The 21,031-nt window shown below is 47.1% G+C and overlaps 3 protein-coding genes across 4 annotated transcripts; 2 read left to right on the top strand and 1 right to left on the bottom strand.

Annotated features, from left to right (window-relative positions):
• The first annotated feature begins 218 nt into the window (after positions 1-218).
• Positions 219-1,951, top strand: LOC4347983 (barley B recombinant-like protein A). Of its 2 annotated transcripts, none has more exons than XM_015757241.3 (2): positions 219-325; positions 550-1,951. In XM_015757241.3, exon 2 carries the CDS (start codon positions 626-628, stop codon positions 1,649-1,651), a length of 1,026 nt encoding a protein of 341 aa, XP_015612727.1. In that variant the 5' UTR covers positions 219-325; positions 550-625; the 3' UTR covers positions 1,652-1,951. The 2 variants fall into 2 exon arrangements, with proteins under 2 accessions (XP_015612727.1, XP_015612725.1); XM_015757239.3 differs by having other exon boundaries at positions 516-1,951.
• Positions 1,952-10,727: 8,776 nt separating this feature from the next.
• On the top strand, positions 10,728-14,508 carry LOC4347982 (brassinosteroid LRR receptor kinase BRL2-like). The gene has a single exon (NM_001422968.1). It carries the CDS (start codon positions 11,007-11,009, stop codon positions 14,337-14,339), a length of 3,333 nt encoding a protein of 1,110 aa, NP_001409897.1. The 5' UTR covers positions 10,728-11,006; the 3' UTR covers positions 14,340-14,508.
• A 53-nt stretch (positions 14,509-14,561) lies between these two features.
• Positions 14,562-17,119, bottom strand: LOC4347981 (deoxymugineic acid synthase 1-D). The gene is made up of 4 exons (NM_001422967.1): positions 16,681-17,119; positions 15,435-15,681; positions 15,138-15,317; positions 14,562-14,948 (listed from the first exon to the last, which is right to left on the bottom strand). The coding sequence occupies exons 1-4, from the start codon at positions 17,034-17,036 to the stop codon at positions 14,703-14,705; spliced, it is 1,029 nt and encodes a 342-aa protein (NP_001409896.1). The 5' UTR covers positions 17,037-17,119; the 3' UTR covers positions 14,562-14,702.
• Positions 17,120-21,031: the final 3,912 nt, after the last annotated feature.

Here is a 21,031-nt window from a genome sequence, read left to right as displayed (position 1 = left end):
AGATGGATGTTTAATAATTTCTGAAGATAAAGGACCTACAGTGAACTTATTCCATCCCAAAACAGTGTGGTGGTGTGGCTTGGATGGGCCGGGCTGGGCCTCCTACAGTCCGGCTCGGTCCAACTATATATCTCTCCCACCTTTATCTATTCTATTAACAAAAAAGTGAAAAATAAAGAAAAATTCATTCTTCTTCTCCTTCTCCTTCTTCTCTTCTTGGAGGATATTTCTTCCCCCTCCGTCTCCGGCGCCGATCTGCATCCACCCGCCGAGCAGAGACCAGCGCCGCCGCCGTCGCCGTCCGTTCCTCCTGTATCGCGTCCTGGTGAGCATCCGCCCCTCGTTACGCACATTTTTTTATTCGAATTTTTTTTTCAAGAATGAATTTCTGTGCGTTAACCCTAGATAGTACGTAGCTTCCGTTGTAGATCTGGATCTGGAAAGCTTTTCTCTTGATTTGTTCGTAATGTGATACTAATAGCAGTTTCTTTGCTTGTTTGTTTGTTTCCCTAAAGAAATTTCTTTTTTCTGGGATGTCCGACGTTGGAGACGCCCCTGTGCAGCGCCGCTCTTGTTCGAATCCGGCCGGTGGTCTGTAGGATTGGGCGGCTGCGGCGGCGGCGAGATGGACGACGACGCCAGCATGAGCATAAGATGGGGGGGATTCTTCGAGTCGCCGGCGAGGAACCTCGGCCTGCAGCTCATGTCGTCGGTGCCTGCTGAGCGTGACACCAAGCAGCTGCTCTCTGGTAGCCCCTTCCTGCATCATCAGCATCAGCAGCATGTCCCGCACCACCACCATCAGCCCCATCACCCGCGTGACTGCGGCGCCAATGGCAATGCCAATGGTGGTGCTATGCCTCCTCCTCCTGCCACGGAGGCTCCCCCTTCAATGCCGATGAACTTCGCGCGCAGTGACATGTGGATGCACCCGCAACAGCAGCAGCAACATCATCATCCCCGCGAGCACAAGGCTCTTCACAATCTCACTGTTGGCCATGGTTCTTCGCACATTGCGCATCATGACCCAGTGGGCTATGGGATGATCCCCGGTACGCATACCCTGCAGATGATGCAGCAGCAAACAGAGCCTCAACTGCAACCCCCACCACCGCCTCAGCAGCCAAAAGAGGAATGCATTTCCTCGCCATTGATCGAGGAAAATGTACCTGTTATTGATGAGCCACCACCTCCCAAGAAGCGGCAGCAGGGCCGCCAACCCAAGGTACCAAGGGCTAAGAAGCCCAAGAAGTCTGCTGCTCCTCGTGAGGATGGCGCACCACCCAATGCACCAGCACCACGGAGAAGGGGTCCCAGGAAGAATATAGGGATGGTAATTAATGGTATTGATTTGGACCTCTCAAGGATACCAACGCCCATTTGTTCTTGCACGGGCGCACCACAGCAGTGCTATCGGTGGGGTGCAGGTGGTTGGCAATCTGCGTGCTGCACAACCACCATCTCAACGTACCCACTGCCAATGAGTACGAAGCGCCGTGGTGCACGAATCGCAGGCAGGAAGATGAGCCATGGTGCGTTCAAGAAAGTACTTGAGAAGCTTGCTGGTGAAGGTTATAATCTTAATAATCCGATTGACCTGAAGACCTTCTGGGCGAAGCATGGAACAAACAAGTTTGTTACCATAAGGTAAAAGACAATGAAATTCTAAAATTTGTTGGCTTTGTAGGTTGCTCTGCAGCTGTTTGGTCTGAGTAATTGTCTGTATGTACTCTAGATTACAAACTGCAGAATCCTTTTAGGTGTAGGTTTTAGGCATGTCCTGTCCCTTTGCAGTAGTTTACATGCCTCATCTGTGACCTGGGTGCTGACCTGTATGGTGGCTATCTGCATGTATCTTTGTCATTATCTTTACAAGTAGCAGTGTAATGCGACAATCTCTAATTTAGGTGGCATGAAAGTTAATCTGTTCAACGTTTCTCATTATGCTTAAGTCTTCTGTTATACAATGCTCCATTGCAATGCCTGGATGTTTTACAGAATACAATATAGTTGCTATCTCATGAAGTAGAAACGTTATCTTTTTCATGCTGTGTTCTGTATGCATGCAAAGTTTATATAGCCTATATATACATGTCTTTTCTTTTATTGAACTGATGTTTGCATGCATGATGAATGTGGGCAAAGGTTCTGTACCTAATCTGGATTACTTAACCAGTTCTAATAATATCTTTACTGTGAGCAAGGTTCTTGCCAATTTCATTTGATGTGCTCAAATCTCTGTCAGACTCTATTCCGAAGTCCCTTGGTATCAAGAATTTTTAGAGTAAATGCTGAGGAATGTCTTTTGCCACTTGTCTAATGTAACATGCCTTTAGTTCTGCCTTATACGTAGATGGAACTCTGGGACCATTGATGTCATCTTTGCTATTTAGTGATTACCCTTTAAGTCCATGTGTTATTATTTGCACTTCTTTAGGAGGCAATTATTGGCTAGTAATCTAAGTCCTATGTTTCAAACTCAGCACTTTGTTTAATCAACTTTGTGCAAACAGTAAACAGCAGTCAAAATATTGCAATTACATTCTATTATTTTTTGATTTGATGATCTTTTTTGGGATAAAGAAAATTACCTGTATAGTTTGAACATATTCTGCTCTATTATGCTGCAAGATATCAAGCTATCTGCATAAATCTTGTCATCCTGAACCTTCAAAAAATACAGTAATATTTCACATGTTATGCATTCAAAATGTTGATCCTGTCTACTAGGGCAATTTAACTCTGTCAAGGCTAATTGCATTATAAGGTATGCATGTTCTCTATTTTTTCTATTTGTAGATTACAGAGAAAGTGGTGCCATTTGTAATAAATGATGTTATGATTCAGCAATTTTCTTTTTTATAATAAAGTACTATAATAATTAGAATGCTGATATGAGAATGAACGATGATGATTAATGAGCATCAGAATTATATGAAATGTTAGATAATTAATTATCACAAAAGCTATTTTCTTTCCAACTTCATATATGCTGAAATGTGGGTTGCTGCTAGTTTCGTGTTGCCTAAACTGCAGTGTTACATGAGAATATTGAATGTTTGCACATATGTTTTAGAGGCCTTGAGTGCCACAAACGATGGACAGCACCTTTTTGTAAAATGTAAATACCCAGTAAAATTATTGTGCAAAATATTTGGTAGTCTATGAAGCCATTAGGAAAATAATGTAATTCTGAGCAAATAGAAGCTAATACTGCCAATACTAGAGCTATTGTGATAGATATAGTTCACTGATATGATATGTGTGAAACGTTATAACTTGAGCTATTGCGAATTGCGATAGCAGAGTGTGCTATTTATCAGCATCATCATCGTACATCTGGGAATGTTGTGTTAGGTGATCTGTACATGTACTCTAGTTCCATACATGCTAGCTACTGCTGTTTTTCTTGATCTGTTCTGTTGGTGTGCATGCGCCAGACCGATGTATGTAGATCTATTATCTGCATTTGTTGATCGTTGTACATGTTTTTTTATTTTTTGAAAGAAAAGTATGCTATGTTTAGCTTGCTGAGATGCAAATGCAATGCATCATCAGGCTGAGATGTAGCTGCAAATAGTTCACTGTGATGTTTCTCATTGCTTCCACAGTTACCATGGAAGCAGCAGTATTCCCATCATAATTGCCATGGAATTTTGTGTATATGATGTGATATGGTTTTCACTACTGTTCATACTTGATGTGTTCTAAACAATGAGAGTGTGACACTACGTATCTTGAAGCTACAAAATGAATAATTACCCTTTTATTCCATCTATATATGATTGTTCTTCCATTTGGTCATTTCATTGTCTCGTGTGGTCTTCACATGGCTTCATTGTTACTTATGCTGAGATATATCGAATCCTGGTCATCATTCATCCATTCTGATGCATTTTGCACTAGTTAGCCTGCCTCCCTGAGCAGTTTACATCGAATGCGTATTGTTTTGTTGTACAAAAGATTATTATTTATTAGTATTGTATAGAAGAAATAAACAAAAGCAGCTCTAATCAGGTGAACTATAGCTGCGGCTAAAACTGGGCAAGTTTTTGCATTTTAACTTATGGAAAATCTTGTTTGTGCAACTCTCCAAGGACCAAAGGGATCTGTATTGGCCATGTTTCAGCACACGGCAATGAGGTTCAGACTTCAGAAGTCCAAACTGATTTGTGTCTTCCCTTCCCACCATGTACTATACTGATTGCTATCTTGCAACTTGAAACTCATCATTGACCAACAGTTTCATCGATCAGAGCCTATTAACATGCAGAGATATAATATCTAATAGCATTTGTGTTCAAGTTGGCTCACATCTTAAGCTATACTTATATTTCTAGAGCATAAACAGTAATAAATTCATAAGATGAAGAATGGATTGTATTTAATACGTATCAAATATCGCATTGAAGTAACTCGTTAGGCTCTGGTCCTACACATCTAAAGCCATACTACTCCATTAAAAAAAAGGAAAAAAAAGATAAAACATTACTTTTAGGGATGAATTTGAACGAATTTGGACTTCTGGGGACTTGTCAAATTTAATTTATCCCTCGAAGTTGATTTTTTTTTTCTTTTGGACAGAGGGTGTACTGTAGAATCTAGGCAGCATTATGCAGTTGCACATCTGGAGTTGCAATTGTAACTTTTCAAGATCCAAATTATAGTACTTTCAGTAAAACGGAATGAAAAACATGCGCATATAATGATTTTTTAGGCTCAAATCATGACTATACTTACCTTAATATGCATCACATCATTCAACCTTATTAGTAATAATGTGGTGTCATGTGGATCTCCATTCTCCAACTTCTAAAAAGAAGCTGGAACTGGTAACAACTTCCAGAGATGGCCAAACTAATTAGCATGTTGGTTCTTTATTAGGCACTTTTTTTTTGGCAGAGGTAATAGTAAGTAGGATATGATTATCTTGCAAGTTAATAATATTAAACTCTTAGTAAGATACACAGTGATATAGAGCTCAGAAGACAGTGAAATGAGCTTTCTCTTTCGTTGTTAATTGAACTGAATTATCCCAAGTTACTTTCATCAATTTAACGAATTGACAGGTGATTACTGATCATGACATCCACTGATAGCCTGCTACTCATGAGAACAATTTACTACTGGATTTTAAGTTTTTGCTTATAACGTTTGACCACTCGTCTTATTCAAAATTTTTTGAAATTATTAATTATTTTATTTGTGACTTACTTTATTATCTACAATACTTTAAGCACAACTTTTCGTTTTTTATATTTGCAAAAAAAAATTGAATAAGACGAGTGGTCAAACGTTACAAGCAAAAACTGAAAATCCCTTATACTGTGGGACGGAGGAAGTATATATGTTAGGTCAAAGAATGCTGCTTCGAGGTGCTGTAATAAAGGTTAATTTTGTTCCTTTTGAGATGCCAATTAAGCTAGCCAAAAAGAGGCGATTGCAAACTGGTAGGAACAAACTATATGAGAAAGGTTACTTTCTAAAGGAAATTATGATAATGTTGTTTGACCAAAGCTAGCAAAGGTAAAGCAAATGCTTCCTTTTCGCTTTCGGTAATAGCAGTAACATGTCGATCAATCAAGAGACCAAATATTGTAATTAATTAACAAATGGTAAACAAAAGTGCTCCTCACAAATGGCATTTTACCGAAACTGATTGGATTATGTATTTTACCGAAACTGATTGGATTAACAACTTGGATCCATACAAGTCAATTGCCTCACCTGCAGAGCTCAAATATTCCTAGGTAATTTGAGTGATCATCTTTTACAATTCAGCTTAATTTTTTTCAGGCATGCCTCAAAATGAGATTCATGTGGAAATCATGCACAAAATTATGGAAGTTTCATTAAAATTCATGTAAAATTTCTCTCTTCCAAACTTGAATGTTCCAGAGTTCCTAGCAGATGAGAATATGTAGTCTCCTACGCCTATCAGTCTATAAATCGAGAAAGCATGGAGACTGAGTAGTAGTAAAAGGCAATGCGTGCACATGGCAGGATGAAATCAAAGGTGCTTTGCAATCGCAAAGGTTATAATAGCAGCAGTAAACTAGTCATCAAAGTAATTAAAGGGAGGCATCTTAGCTTGTGGATGTGATGCATCAAGCATGCGGGCAGAGACGCCATCATGAATGTAATTCCCTTTGATCTAATATTTACTATTTTTTCCTAAAAAATTCTCAACATTTTGGTTTCAGTTTCAGATTCAACTCTGAAGATTTTTGTTCTGTGAGAAACAACAGATTCCATATATGAAGGTATAAGATATATACTGGTATTGCAAACAAATAATTAACCATATTCTCTGCAGGTAAAAGATTTTAATTTGTGTCAAGAAATATAAGGTAGTATTTACCCGCATAATTTGGAGATATATGCAACTTCAATAGCAACGCACAAGTTGTACATCTAGGATTTTGGTACATATCTCCATAACAATTCCACTCCAGTTAGGAAATTGTTTTTGCCTCAACAAAAAGAAGAGGAAATTGTTGCACACTCCTAAATTATTTTTAGTTAGTTTCTCTCTTTTTTATTTCTCATTAAAGTTTTTGAGACTTGCCATCAGTTATGAACAACACCTATCTTCTTTTTAGTTTTTTAATTGAATATCACACATGCCTGCATGGATCTCATCAGAAACATAGCCACGTTTGTAGTGTACTGTTTAGATGCTCCATACTGATATGATGATTAGATATGTTTCTTCCACAACATCAATCCCGACATCCAAATCGTCAGAAGTTAGCAATGTTGCATTTGTTAATTGGATTTGCCAACACTAATGCTTGTGGGGGTAATTATGATTACACGTGCGGCGCCAAAGCATAAAAGTGACTTTGAGCACTCAAAGGGGACATGACCACCCTTGTTAATTTACTTGTATTTTACCACCATTAGTGGGATGTATGACATGCATAATATGACGTACACATGCAAGTTAATGTTAATTATTTGAGCAAATTAAGTATACTATGTACATAAACATCACATTCACCATGTCTAGGTCTAGTATCTATTGATGCATCGTCGGTACCCAATGTGCTCAATGATACATGTCACATAGGACCATGAGATGTTTAATGATGTTGACCTGCCAAGTTTTTGTACAATTTTTTCCCCTAAATGCTTTCCATATTTCTGTACTGAGAATTCTAAAATTGATATATATAGGACGCCAGACCTTTTTCTCTGAATAGTGTGTGATAATCTGGAAATTTATTTTTTTTACGGGGAATCTGGAAATTTATTTAATATGCACGCGTAATGGTGTGCGTGCATTTTCTACAAAAATAATAGCACCTTAATTATTAGAATTCTAGTTATTGAGTTCACAACCATGAAATCAAATAATTACTTTATTGAAGATTAATAGATAAATTATGCTTAACAATCTTAAATAATAGAATTTTGTTAATTGGAATGCCATTGGACTACATGAATCTAACCTAATTGACCCAAAGAAAAAAAAAAGAAGGGAACACATTGAAGTTAAGAACATCATTAGTAAACGAGATTGGGATGAGGCCGTGTGAAATGATCTCCATAATTAAAACCACTTAAGGATATATCTTTAGCACGGATTATTCATGATATCCAACGTGCGAATTATGTACTTCATCCAACCTTGATCTACACCCTACCAATTAAGAATTAATAAGAACAAGAACACCAACTTGATGCGGGTAGAATATTGGTGCCATATGCTGTTATGCGCAGCATCAGTACACTCCTAGAGAAGTTAATTTCCAGAGTAAAAAGAAGAATTAATTTGATAAAATACCACTCATTTATAGATGAATATATATATAAGGCCTTGCCTACCATACATTTCCTTTATATATAGTTTGCTAATTAGTTCATAGAGGATTACATAACTCTTTACATATGAAACTGAATATATACTCGCATAAATATTATCATATTCAATTTTGTTTCTCCATCACTAAAAAAACATAACAGACAAAAAAACATGATCTTATCACATATAAAGTGCAATAATAATGAAGATAGAAATTATTAAATCACAAGGGCCCTAATAGGAAGCAGAGTAAAGAGGGGAGCATTATCATCTCTAATGCCAATAGGAATTTTTTTAAAGAAGTTGATGTGATGTCCCTCCCCTGGTAGCCCTCCTGTCTGTGATGGACCACTGAATTTTCTCCCCTTAACTTTCTGAGTGCATGCAGCACAATTCTGCCTTTCCCATGCACACACATGATTTCCCATTGATCCCTAAGCAAAGCAACCTTGATATGCACACAAAAATATATATTTGCAGGAACTTTAAAAATCCCTTTTTCTAACATCACATCTGGTGACAAGTAATATAATGCAGATCTCCCCACTCAACCAGAGACACAATCACTGATGTTACTCGTTAAACATTATTCTGCACAAATAGATATGTGTCTGAACTCTGTTAAAGGTTTTCCATATCGTATCAACATAAAAATGCTTATGTGTCGGTTAAATTTTTTTTAGAGTATATTAAATCAAATATAATTTTTGGCTCTGAAATTGGGACTGTACATTGATCGATGTACCGCTCGCGGTCTGCTTTTGGTTCTCCAAGGACGCTTTCACCCTGGTTAGGGTGTGGCCGTGTGTTTAGTTGTTTGGGCATAAAGTTTTCGAAGTATACAGACGCATATTTGAAGTATTGAACGTAGACTAATAATAAAACAAATTACATATTCCGTCTGTAAACTGCGAGACGAATTTATTAAGCCTAATTAATCCGTCATTAGCAAATATTTAATGTCGCATCACATTGTCAAATTATGGTGTAATTAGCCTCAAAAGATTCGTCTCGCAATTTATATGTAAATTGTGCAATTGGTTTTTTCCCACATTTAATGTCCCATGTATATGTCCAAACATTTGATGTGACGTTTTTGACCAAATTTTTTTATCTAAACAATGCCTTAATAAATTGACATTAAGTTCCTCCTTACTGTCCCACACATGTTTTTTTATTTTGTACATGAGATTTTCTCAGCTATTTACTCGATGATATGAATCCAGAGGTTTCTCAAAGAAAAAGAAAATCCGAGTCAGATTTTATGCATCCTCTGTGCACTTGTCTCTGCTTATAGGAAAAAGTACGAATTACCCCCCTCCCGAACTATCACGATCGTCCGAATTATATTTAATAAAACAATGAATGATCTCTACCAACCAAACAATATCTCCTAGGCTAGTATGTGTTTTTCGCGTTACCAGTGGCGCACACGTGGTAATCTAGTCAGCATTTTATTTAATAAAACAAATGTGGGGCCCACCTATCATACTCTTCTTCCTCTCTCTTTCTATTCTCTCTCGCTCTTTTCTCTCTCACGCAGCGCGCACGGCAAGGACGGGCGGTGGGAGTGGGCGGTTGGCGAGGATGGCACGGGGATAGGCGGTCGGCAAGGATGGCGTAGACGGTAGCGCGGACGGTGCGGACGTCGGCGTGGAGGCGGAGACGACGGAGGAGCGTGGCGGCAAAGCTAGCTAGGTGGAGGACTCCGACTCCAGTGACTCGTTGATGCTATTGGTGAGGTAAGGACGGCGGCGAGTAGGGGGCGGAGCCAGTTGTGGGTGGCGGAGGGGGCCCGAGGACGATGGCGGCTGGCGACGGAGGCGGAGGCTGACCGGGCACGCGGGGACGCGCGGTGGGCGATGGGCTCGTCCTCCTCGTCGTGGGCGCGTGGGGACGCGCGGTGGGCGGCGGCCTCCTCCTCAGCTGTGGCGCACGGGGACACGCGGTGGGACACCGCCGCTACTGCGGGCTCCTCCTCCTCGTCGTGGGCATGTGGTTGCCGATGGCGCGCAGGGACTGCGGTGGGCGGCGGGCTCCTCCTCCTCGTCGTGGACATGCGGTGGGACACCACTGCCACCGCGGCTCCTCTTTCGAGCCATCGAGCCGCGTCTCGTCCTACCTCCCCGCGCCTCGCTCCCCGTCCGTCTCACGCCTCTCCTCGTCCGCCGGCGATGCGCCGGCGCCGGCGCAGAGAACCGGGCCCAAGGGCGGGAGGAAGAGCGTGCCGCCACGCTCGCCTCACCTCGCTCTGCCGCCATGCTCCTCCCCCGCCGCCGCTGCCCCGTGATAGAGAGAGAGAGGAAGAATGAGACACAGATAGAGAGGAAAAGTGAGAGAGAGGAAGAGTGGAAGAGTATGACACGTGGGTCCCACATTTTTTTAATAAATAGAATGTTGACTGGACTAGCACGTGTACGCCACGTAGACCAAAATCACCGCGGATTGAGTAGGGGGGTAATTCGTCCGGTTTGCATAGTTGGGGTGAAGAATGTCCGGTTTTATGGTTTAGGGGGTAATTCGGATGACCGCGATAGTTCGGGCCGGGGGAGGGGGTAATTCGTACTTTTCCCCTGCTTATATGATCATTGTATGAAGGCAAGGAAACCCCTGATGGCTACTTTGGCGCTTAGGAATTTCACTGAAAACAATTCATTTTCCACATAAACTGAATAAAAAAACTTTTTTTCGAGGAGGCGAGCAGGAGTTCTGCCGTTTCATATTAGGAGAAAAGACTTAAAAAAAAACTTTTGTACAGGAGTAGCAAATACAGTAAAGAAGAAAAAAAGGCAACTTCAGGCTAAAATTTTGGCAAACTACATTTGGGCCAGCTCTTCTTCCTTTGATTTGAAAAGTAATCCAAAGGAATGTTTCCTGGACCAAAATCCCCTATAAAACCCACCTACACTGATAGTTGTCCAAGGCAGTATCAATCCAACTCACAAACACAAAAGTGTACCAAAGCACCCTTAACTGGTGATGTTTTATAAACACCACTTCAAAAAAAAAAAGAAGAGAAAAAGCCATCTTTATCTCTCAAAAGCAGAGGATTACACACCATAAGCCATAATCTTTCTTTGTAAACCACTGATCATCATCAAGAGTGACCAACACAACACTTGCTCTCACTCACCCTCTGTCACTCTTTTCTTCTCCATCCATCCATCCTCATTGTCCCAACATTGCATCCACATGCCAAATGGACATTCTCATCCCACTTCTCCTCTCCTCGATCTACGTGTCGTCGTCGGCGGCGGCGGCGGAAACCGATGCGGCGGCGCTCCTCCGCTTCAAGGCGTTCGTCCACAAGGATCCTAGAGGAGTCCTCTCGTCGTGGGTGGATCCTGGTCCATGTCGCTGGCGTGGCGTGACGTGCAACGGCGACGGCAGGGTGACGGAGCTCGACCTCGCCGCCGGCGGCCTCGCCGGGCGCGCCGAGCTTGCCGCCCTCTCTGGTCTCGACACGTTGTGCAGGTTGAACCTCTCCGGCAATGGCGAGCTGCACGTTGATGCCGGTGACCTGGTTAAGCTCCCGCGCGCGCTGCTGCAGCTCGACCTCTCCGATGGCGGCCTCGCCGGCCGGCTTCCCGACGGCTTTCTGGCGTGTTACCCCAACCTCACCGATGTCAGCCTCGCGAGGAACAACCTCACCGGCGAGCTTCCCGGGATGCTCCTGGCGAGCAATATCCGGTCGTTCGACGTGTCCGGCAACAACATGTCCGGCGACATCTCCGGCGTGTCGCTCCCCGCGACGCTGGCCGTCCTCGACCTGTCCGGCAACCGCTTCACCGGCGCCATCCCGCCGTCGCTGTCCGGCTGCGCGGGCCTCACGACGCTCAACCTGTCGTACAACGGCCTCGCCGGCGCGATACCGGAGGGAATCGGCGCCATCGCCGGGCTCGAAGTGCTCGACGTGTCGTGGAACCACCTCACCGGCGCCATCCCGCCCGGCCTCGGGAGGAACGCGTGCGCGTCGCTGCGTGTCCTCCGCGTCTCGAGTAACAACATCTCCGGCTCCATCCCGGAGTCGCTGTCGTCGTGCCACGCGCTCCGGCTGCTCGACGTCGCCAACAACAACGTCTCCGGCGGGATCCCTGCCGCCGTGCTCGGCAACCTCACGGCGGTCGAGAGCCTCCTCCTCAGCAACAACTTCATCTCCGGCTCTCTCCCGGATACCATCGCCCACTGCAAGAACCTCCGCGTCGCCGACCTGAGCAGCAACAAGATCTCCGGCGCGCTCCCGGCCGAGCTCTGCTCGCCCGGCGCGGCGCTGGAGGAGCTCCGGCTGCCGGACAACCTCGTCGCCGGCACGATCCCGCCGGGCTTGTCCAACTGCTCGCGGCTGCGGGTGATCGACTTCAGCATCAACTACCTGCGCGGCCCGATCCCGCCGGAGCTCGGCCGGCTCCGCGCCCTGGAGAAGCTGGTGATGTGGTTCAATGGCCTCGACGGCCGGATTCCGGCGGATCTCGGGCAATGCCGGAATCTCCGGACGCTGATCCTGAACAACAACTTCATCGGCGGCGACATCCCCGTCGAGCTCTTCAACTGCACCGGCCTCGAGTGGGTGTCGCTGACGAGCAACCAGATCACCGGCACCATCCGGCCGGAGTTCGGGCGGCTGTCCCGCCTCGCCGTGCTGCAGCTGGCGAACAACAGCCTCGCCGGCGAGATCCCCAGGGAGCTCGGCAACTGCAGCAGCCTCATGTGGTTGGACCTCAACAGCAACCGCCTCACCGGCGAGATCCCTCGCCGCCTCGGCCGCCAGCTCGGCTCCACGCCGCTCAGCGGCATCCTGTCCGGGAACACGCTGGCGTTCGTCCGCAACGTCGGCAACTCGTGCAAGGGAGTTGGGGGATTGCTGGAGTTCGCCGGAATCCGGCCGGAGCGGCTGCTGCAGGTGCCCACCCTCAAGAGCTGCGACTTCACGCGGCTCTACTCCGGCGCCGCCGTGAGCGGGTGGACGCGGTACCAGACGCTGGAGTACCTCGACCTCTCGTACAACAGCCTCGACGGCGAGATCCCCGAGGAGTTGGGCGACATGGTCGTGCTCCAGGTGCTCGACCTGGCGCGGAACAACCTCACCGGCGAGATCCCGGCGTCGCTCGGCCGCCTCCGCAACCTCGGCGTGTTCGACGTGTCGCGCAACCGGCTGCAGGGCGGCATCCCGGACTCCTTCTCCAACCTCTCCTTCCTCGTCCAGATCGACATCTCCGACAACAACCTCTCCGGCGAGATCCCGCAGCGGGGCCAGCTCAGCACGCTGCCGGCGAGCCAGTACGCCGGCAACCCGGGGCTGTGCGGCATGCCGCTGGAGCCCTGCGGCGACCGCCTCCCGACGGCGACCATGTCCGGGCTCGCCGCCGCGGCGTCGACGGATCCGCCCCCACGGCGCGCCGTGGCGACGTGGGCCAACGGCGTGATCCTCGCCGTGCTGGTGTCGGCCGGGCTGGCGTGCGCGGCGGCGATATGGGCGGTGGCGGCGCGGGCGCGGCGGCGTGAGGTGCGCTCGGCGATGATGCTGAGCAGCCTCCAGGACGGGACGCGGACGGCGACGACATGGAAGCTCGGGAAGGCGGAGAAGGAGGCGCTGAGCATCAACGTGGCGACGTTCCAGCGGCAGCTCCGGAAGCTGACCTTCACGCAGCTGATCGAGGCCACCAATGGCTTCTCCACCGCCAGCCTGATCGGCTCCGGCGGGTTCGGCGAGGTGTTCAAGGCGACGCTCAAGGACGGGTCGTGCGTGGCGATCAAGAAGCTGATCCACCTGAGCTACCAGGGCGACCGCGAGTTCATGGCGGAGATGGAGACGCTGGGCAAGATCAAGCACAAGAACCTCGTCCCCCTCCTCGGCTACTGCAAGATCGGCGAGGAGCGGCTGCTGGTGTACGAGTTCATGAGCCACGGCAGCCTGGAGGACACGCTGCACGGCGACGGCGGCAGATCGGCATCACCGGCGATGTCGTGGGAGCAGCGGAAGAAGGTGGCGCGCGGCGCGGCGAGGGGCCTGTGCTTCCTCCACTACAACTGCATCCCCCACATCATCCACCGCGACATGAAGTCCAGCAACGTGCTCCTCGACGGCGACATGGAGGCGCGCGTCGCCGACTTCGGCATGGCCCGCCTCATCAGCGCGCTGGACACGCACCTGAGCGTCAGCACGCTCGCCGGGACGCCGGGCTACGTGCCGCCGGAGTACTACCAGAGCTTCCGGTGCACGGTGAAGGGGGACGTCTACTCCTTCGGCGTCGTCCTCCTCGAGCTGCTCACCGGCCGCCGCCCCACCGACAAGGACGACTTCGGGGACACCAACCTCGTGGGCTGGGTCAAGATGAAGGTCGGGGACGGCGCCGGGAAGGAGGTGCTCGACCCGGAGCTCGTCGTCGAGGGCGCCGACGCCGACGAGATGGCCAGGTTCATGGACATGGCGCTGCAGTGCGTCGACGACTTCCCCTCAAAGCGCCCAAACATGCTGCAGGTGGTCGCCATGCTCAGGGAGCTCGACGCGCCGCCGCCGGCAACTGCCATATAAATTCATTTCTGCAGAGAGCTTGTGATTAATCGACCATCTCTGATGATCACAAACGAACACATAAAAAGACGCAAATGTTGCATCCAGACATGCATGTTCCTTGTTGTTGGCTGTTTAATCTTGATGCGATTTATTCATTTGTGAGCTCTAGAATTTCCAAGTTATGACTAAATTTTGAATAAATTTAGGCTGGAAAAATTCAAACTGGATTTGAATACGTTTAGGAACAAAAAACTGGTAGATTTGCATTTGAAAAAAATGAGAGTACATTCTAGTCTTTCAGCTGTTACACAATATATATAAGCAAGACAACTCAGTGGTATATTGGACCAATAACACAATTCATTGCTCTTGAGCAGCCCATTAACAGGTTTTTAGTTGTGGCCCAGTAATCTCGCCATCCCAAAACTCATCAGTGGTTTTGTATGGGCCAGATTCGTGGACATAGAAATCACGGTTTCCCCTGAATTCCGGGAGGGCGCTTATCTCCTGGCGATCAGCATCGGTGAGCTCCCAATCAAAAATTTCGAGGTTCTCTCTCATTCTTCTCTCATTGAAGCTCTTGACGATTATGCAATCGCCTTGCTCATGCAGCCACCTCAGGCATACCTGCAATTTCGGTGAAACTTATATACATATTGGAATTATTCCTAAAAACTTTGCCATAGATAGCATGGTGTTCAATACCACAGATATTGATGAATTTTTTGTCGACTATAAATTATCTTTACATCACTGAAAATTTAGTTTATCATAACTGATCCAAAATTAAGACGTATTGTAGCATTATATATGTACCTGGGCAACCGTTTTGCCCTTCTGTACGGCGATATGTTTGAGAACAGGGCAGTCCAAGACGGCATTGCTGCCCCATATAGTGCCACTTGCTCCTAAAGGAGAGTAGGCACAGAGCTGGATTTCTTTCTCCTTACAAAACTCCCTTAGTTTGTTCTGCCGGCAATAGGGGTTTATCTCAACCTGCATATATATTGTAGTCATGCATGCAATCCCAACGACAATTAATAATACAATATATGTTCCAAAATATGTATGATGGGACAAAATATAGGATGATAATGTATTGTACAGTAATACCTGATTTGCTGCAGGAGGGATGGTTGCAAATGAGAGCAGGGTGTTAAGCTTCTTGCAGGTGAAATTGCTGACACCAATGGCTTTGGTGAGACCTAGCCTCTGGCACTCCTCCATGTCCTTCCAAACTCCCTCCATGTCCATCATCACAAAGTCATTGTCGTACACCGGCGAAGGCGTTTCTTGTTCCACTCTCAGTCTTATTGGCCAGTGAATCAGGTATAGGTCGATGTAAACCATCTGCAGGTTCCTGCAGTAGTACATGAAGACTCACGCAAAACAAACAAAATAATGGTAATTTTATCATCTTCAAGAAAGTACCAAAAATGCTATATTTTCTATTTTAAAAACATGACACAATTATGTACTAGTTACCTTAGATGTATCAATCATTTTAGTGTAAAATTGATTAATTTTTTGAGAGGAACCTGGACGAGTCTACGGGTCGGGCTCCCGATCGGTTTGGAGAAAAATCGGGGCTGAAGCGTCCGATTTACGTGCAAAACTATTTTAAACTAATTTTTCTCTTAAATTACTTATCCAAATTATGATCCGATTGCACTATTAAATTCGTTGCAATTAAATTTTCAAAACAAGACCACACATGGATATATTCCGATGAAAAAAGTTAGCTTATTATTGAATTATTTTTAAATGTTGCACGATGTTCCATCAAGTATATCGGAATTGTTTCACTAAGTAGATCGAAAATGTTTCATTCATTTAAATCGGGTGTTGTTTCACCTTATATAAAAACAATGTTTCAGCAAATAGCGAAAGAATGTTTTAGTTCGGTGCAACATTTGATCCATACATAGTGAAACATTATAAGTACACTAGGTGAAACATTTTTCGGTGGAACAAAAAAATAAAACGAATTACGTTAATAGGGGGTTTCCAAAATATGTGGGTTTTTTCATTGCAATGGAATATTTCACTTCACTGCAATATTAAATCTATAGATAGTGAAACATTTTTAGTGGAACAAAAAAATAAACCAAATTCTTTTAATAGAGGGTTTCCAAAATATGTGGGTGATTTGTTGCAGGTGGAGGCAGGGATTGTGGTGGGGGCCCAGGTGGCATGCATGCGCGCGGGGCAGGGGGCGGGGGAGCGCCTGATTTTTTTCTCCCCCCACCGGTCGACTGATCTCTATCATTATCGGAGCAACGTAGCTAAAATTTCTCACTAAATTAATAAACATACAAGTGATTGTTTAGAGGTTGGTTTGTGAATGATGCTGACGTACCGGAGCGTCCTCCTGAGCGCCGGCAAGACACGGCCGGGGTGGGTGTCGGAGATCCAGAGCTTAGAGGTGATGTAGAGGTCGTCCCGGGACGCGACCATGCCGGCGCGCACGGCCTCCAACACGGCCTCCCCCAGGGGTGCCTCGGTGCCGTACGCCGCCGCCGTGTCGAAGTGGCGGTAGCCGGCGTCGATCGCTCGCAGGACGGCGTCCCTGACGGTGGCCGGCAGCTGGGGCGCGTCCAACGGGAACGACGCGGTGCCCATGCCGACGAGCGGCATCGGCTTGCCGGACCTCAGCGCCGCCTCTGGTATCGTCGCCGCCGCCGCCGCCGATGCTCCCACACCACCACCAGCCATGAACGATAGATGGCTAGCTTAGCTGTCGTACCTGATCGAGTGAGGTAAAAAGATCTTAGAGAAAGAGAGGGAGTGGTGCATGTGTCAGTTTCATCTTCGTCAGTTCAGCGAATTTAGTAGTAGCATACATGCATCGCGACAGGTATATGATTGGGAGCTGGCCGGAGACAAGATAACACAATGTGATTGCGGTTGCGACTGCGACACAAAACTGTCACTACTTGTATTTTCACACACAGAAACAGACGTAATGTATGCATCACGGAAATTTATAGCATCTTGGACAAATTTTCCTTCTTCAGCAGTGAAATATTAGGTTGTAAGTTGCGCGCTGCCGGCCGGTAATCTCGATCGCCATCCCAAAACTTGTCAGCGGTAAAATGTTCTATAGTTAAACATGATATACATATGCATATTGATATGTTGTTCACTACTACGCTCTCTCCGGTTTTCAATGTTTGGCGCCATGGAATTTTAGGCAGACTTTTGATTATTTGTATTATTCAAGTTTTGTTTTTAAATATGTAAAAGTATAAACCCTACTTTTCATCAAAGATATATTCGAGAAGCTTGAACGAAGATAGCTGAACTATTGTTTCAGGGGCGCGCGGGACACGACCAGAAGGCTGGGTTGAGTGGCGAACGTGTCCCACTGCCAGCTGTGGGCAAGCGTTCACTACCATAAATGAAACATGTTTATGGGGGAAAACCCCAACCAGCCTGAGGTCAAAAAGACGCTAACGCTGAGTCATTAGGAGCAACAGGCGTCTGGATATGTGTCGCGCCTGCCCAGTGACACCCGACTTATCCAACTGAGAAGAAAAATAGCCGTGGCACTATCTTGGATAGGTTGAGGATCGCCAGGCCCACCATATGCCGCGTGGTGGGCAGGATGGAAACCCACCTGGGCCAGATCAATGCCCAGGGAGCCCGGGGCAACTTAATCATATACTTTTGGTTGGTTTCTCGGGAAGATTAGAAGGGAACCAACTGACAGCGACAAGACAGCTGAGTGACAACACGAAGGAAGAGCAGAAAAATGGCACTGTGAGCCCCTCGGGGACGTGCTATATAAAAAGGGATGCTTGTTCCTTAGTTTGAAAAAGGTCTAGTTTATAATTTCCAGATCCAGATAGTGACAAAAAAAACAGGAGTAGGGGTATTACACCTTTAGGTGGCCTGAACCTGTATAACTGCTTGTGTTCATTTGTCTTGTGGGGAGCTGGACCCTATCTTGGAGATCTTTTCCACGTCGTGCACAACTAACCCCCTGGACGAGTTTTCACTCAAGGAAAGATCTGCACTTCCTCGCTGCTGGAGAATCGCTCCTCCAACACTTCCCCTTTCTAGCGATTAGAAATTTGTTACCTACTTGAGTTCTTGCTAAGTATTACTCCCTCCATATTTTAATGTATGACGCCGTTGACTTTTCGAACAACGTTTGACCATTCGTTTTATTCAAATTTTTTGTGCAAATATAAAAATATTTATATCATACTTAAAAAACATTTGATGACAAATCAAGTCACAATAAAATAAATGATAATTACATAATTTTTTGAATAAGACGAATGGTCAAACGTTAGACAAAAAGTCAACGGCGTCATACATTAAAATACGGAGGTAGTATTACTTATAAGGTGGTTTAATTGAGTGTTCTAACATGTAGCCCTTATAGATATACCATATTATCAAATTATACATGTTTCAAGTCGACGCGACTTAAATAATGTTAGATAGGTACTTGAGTTGAGAGAAGGTTTAGTCATAAAAAAAAGGGTTTGTTGGAACCATGCCACCCTAATTTTGCGAAATTTGAGATATGCCACCCGTATCTCAATGACATGTAGGAACCACATGAGTCAATGACATATGGGTCAGGGTGGCATATCACAAATTTTGCAAAATTTGTGTGGCATGGTTCAAATTTTCCCTAAAAATTATATGTGCTGGGATTCCCTTATTGCCTTCTATTGATGGTATCTCTAATCAACAAAATACAAATATCGGCTATGGGCTCTTTTAGTGAAGCATTGGATGTTGGGCAACCTCATGCAACTCAGCGCTAGTCATACTTACTACAACCCTATGAACCATGCAACAGGTCACACAACCACACCTGACATCTCAAATGATTTTCTATTAGACAACGCTTGGATGGATGTTTTTTTATTAAACTAGGTGAAACCCCGCGCGTTGCTGCGGGAGTTTATCATGAGAACAATAAGTAAAAAAACGTGTAAAATAGCTTAAACAACATAAGCTTATATAAACATAAGTTTTCATAAATTGATGAGATTTAAATTGAAATAGTATGTAGAATAATGATTTAGATGTAAAAGTAAGATGATGTGGCTTTATGAGGCGGTTGGACAGAGGCGGCCTGCACCCCTCGGCGGCGGGAGACGACGGGAGGTAGGCGGCAGGAGACGACGGGAGGTAGGCAGCCCGCATCCCTCAGTTGCGGCAGGCAGCGTGCGGTGGTGGGAGGTGGTGCGACGGAGGCGGCCCGCGCCGGATCAGGAGGTGTGGCGCGGCGAAGACAGCAGGCATGGAGGTGGGGCCGCCAGCAGGAGGTGCGACGGCGTCGAACAACGGCCGGCGATCCATCTTTGCAAACGAACAAATAACCCCCCCCCCCAGCTCAATCCGCTGTGGTTTTGATCCTACATGGTAGTCCAGTCAACAATTCATTGTTAAAAAAATAGGTGGGCCCCACCTATCAGTTTCTCTATCTGTCTTGTGTCTCTTTCCCAATCTCTTACTCTCTTCTCCATTGGAGCTGCATCAAGAAGGGCGACGGCAGAGGCAGTGACGAGGCGTGGGGAGCACGGCGGCGGAGGAGGCGAGGCGAGGCGTCGGCGTCAGCGAGACGAGCGTGGCGGCGGCGAGGCAGGGCGGTGTGGGGGCGGGCGCGAGCGGCGACGGCAGGCGCGGCTGGGTGGCGATTGGCAGCGCGAGGCCAGGCGGCTACGCGAGACGAGGAGGCGGCGACGCGAGGCGGCGACGTCGTCCCCCCGCCAACCGCCTCGCCGCCGCGCTCGCCTCCTCCGGCGCCCTCGATGCACCAGACGCGGCCGCGGACCACGATGTGGGCGGCGGAGGGGGGGCGTTCGGATGCGGTCGAGGCGACGCCACGCGTACATCGCTAGGTCGAACCACTCGGCATCGCGCTCGATCCATCGCTGGGCAGAACGGACAACGACGACACCGAGACACCGTCGCCACGGTCCCGGTTCCTTCTCGCCATCGAGCTTGCCGCCTACGCCAACGGCCGTGGCCACGTCCCCGTCGCCTCCTTGACTCGTTCCACTCCTCGTGGGTGCGCTTCCGTGTCGCCTACATCACCCCACTGCTCCAGCTCCTCGTCGACGCCTGCGTCGTGCTCCTCCTCGTCCAGAGCGCCGACCGCCTCGTCCAGTGCCTCGGCTGCCTCTACATCCATCTCAACCGGACGGGCGAGGCGAGCGCGGCGGGGACGGCCAGCTCGGGCACGTGCTCGGGTGGCCACCTTCCTCCCGCCTCCAACGCGGAGCTCGCCCCGCCTCCAACGCCGGCCGCCCAACTTCTCTCCGCCTCCTCCTCCACCGGCGCGGATCTCGCCTCCCCAGCTGCTGTTGCGGCTGCCGCCTTCCTCCTGCCGCAGCCTCCCGCGACACCGCTGGTCACCCGAGCTCGCCTCCACCACCGCTGCCCGCCGCCCAAGCTATGCCTCCGCTGGCGGCCATCTGAGCGAGCGGCCTCCGCCTAAGACGACGACGACAACGCCTAAGAGCGGGCGGCCGAGTAAGAGAGAAAGCAGAGGGATTGGGGAGGGGAGATGGATGACATGTGGGTCTAGGTGTTTTTTTAATGTTATTTGCTTACAGGATTGCCACGTTGGAGCTACGTGTGCAAGTTCAAGTCGAAAACAGCTCAAAATAGTGCTTGGGGGGGGGGTTATTTGTTCGGTTTGCAAAGTTGGGGGTGAAGGATGTCCAGATTTTTGGTTCAAC

This window comes from Oryza sativa, chromosome 10 (assembly GCF_034140825.1).
Source record: "Oryza sativa Japonica Group chromosome 10, ASM3414082v1".
NCBI lineage: Eukaryota > Viridiplantae > Streptophyta > Magnoliopsida > Poales > Poaceae > Oryza > Oryza sativa.
This window is presented reverse-complemented; position numbering and strand designations above follow the sequence as displayed.

What these genes read in the sequence shown, in the direction of transcription:
- LOC4347983 (XM_015757241.3), top strand. Translation starts at nt 626, where the DNA reads ATGGACGACGACGCCAGCATGAGCATAAGATGGGGGGGATTCTTCGAG.
- LOC4347982 (NM_001422968.1), top strand. Translation starts at nt 11,007, where the DNA reads ATGGACATTCTCATCCCACTTCTCCTCTCCTCGATCTACGTGTCGTCG.
- LOC4347981 (NM_001422967.1), bottom strand. Translation starts at nt 17,036, where the DNA reads ATGGCTGGTGGTGGTGTGGGAGCATCGGCGGCGGCGGCGGCGACGATA. An exon ending in GCGCTCAGGAGGACGCTCCG is followed by an intron (nt 15,682 to 16,680) that starts GTACGTCAGCAT and finishes GTACTACTGCAG; the next exon opens with GAACCTGCAGATGGTTTACA. An exon ending in AGGGCAAAACGGTTGCCCAG is followed by an intron (nt 14,949 to 15,137) that starts GTACATATATAA and finishes CCGAAATTGCAG; the next exon opens with GTATGCCTGAGGTGGCTGCA.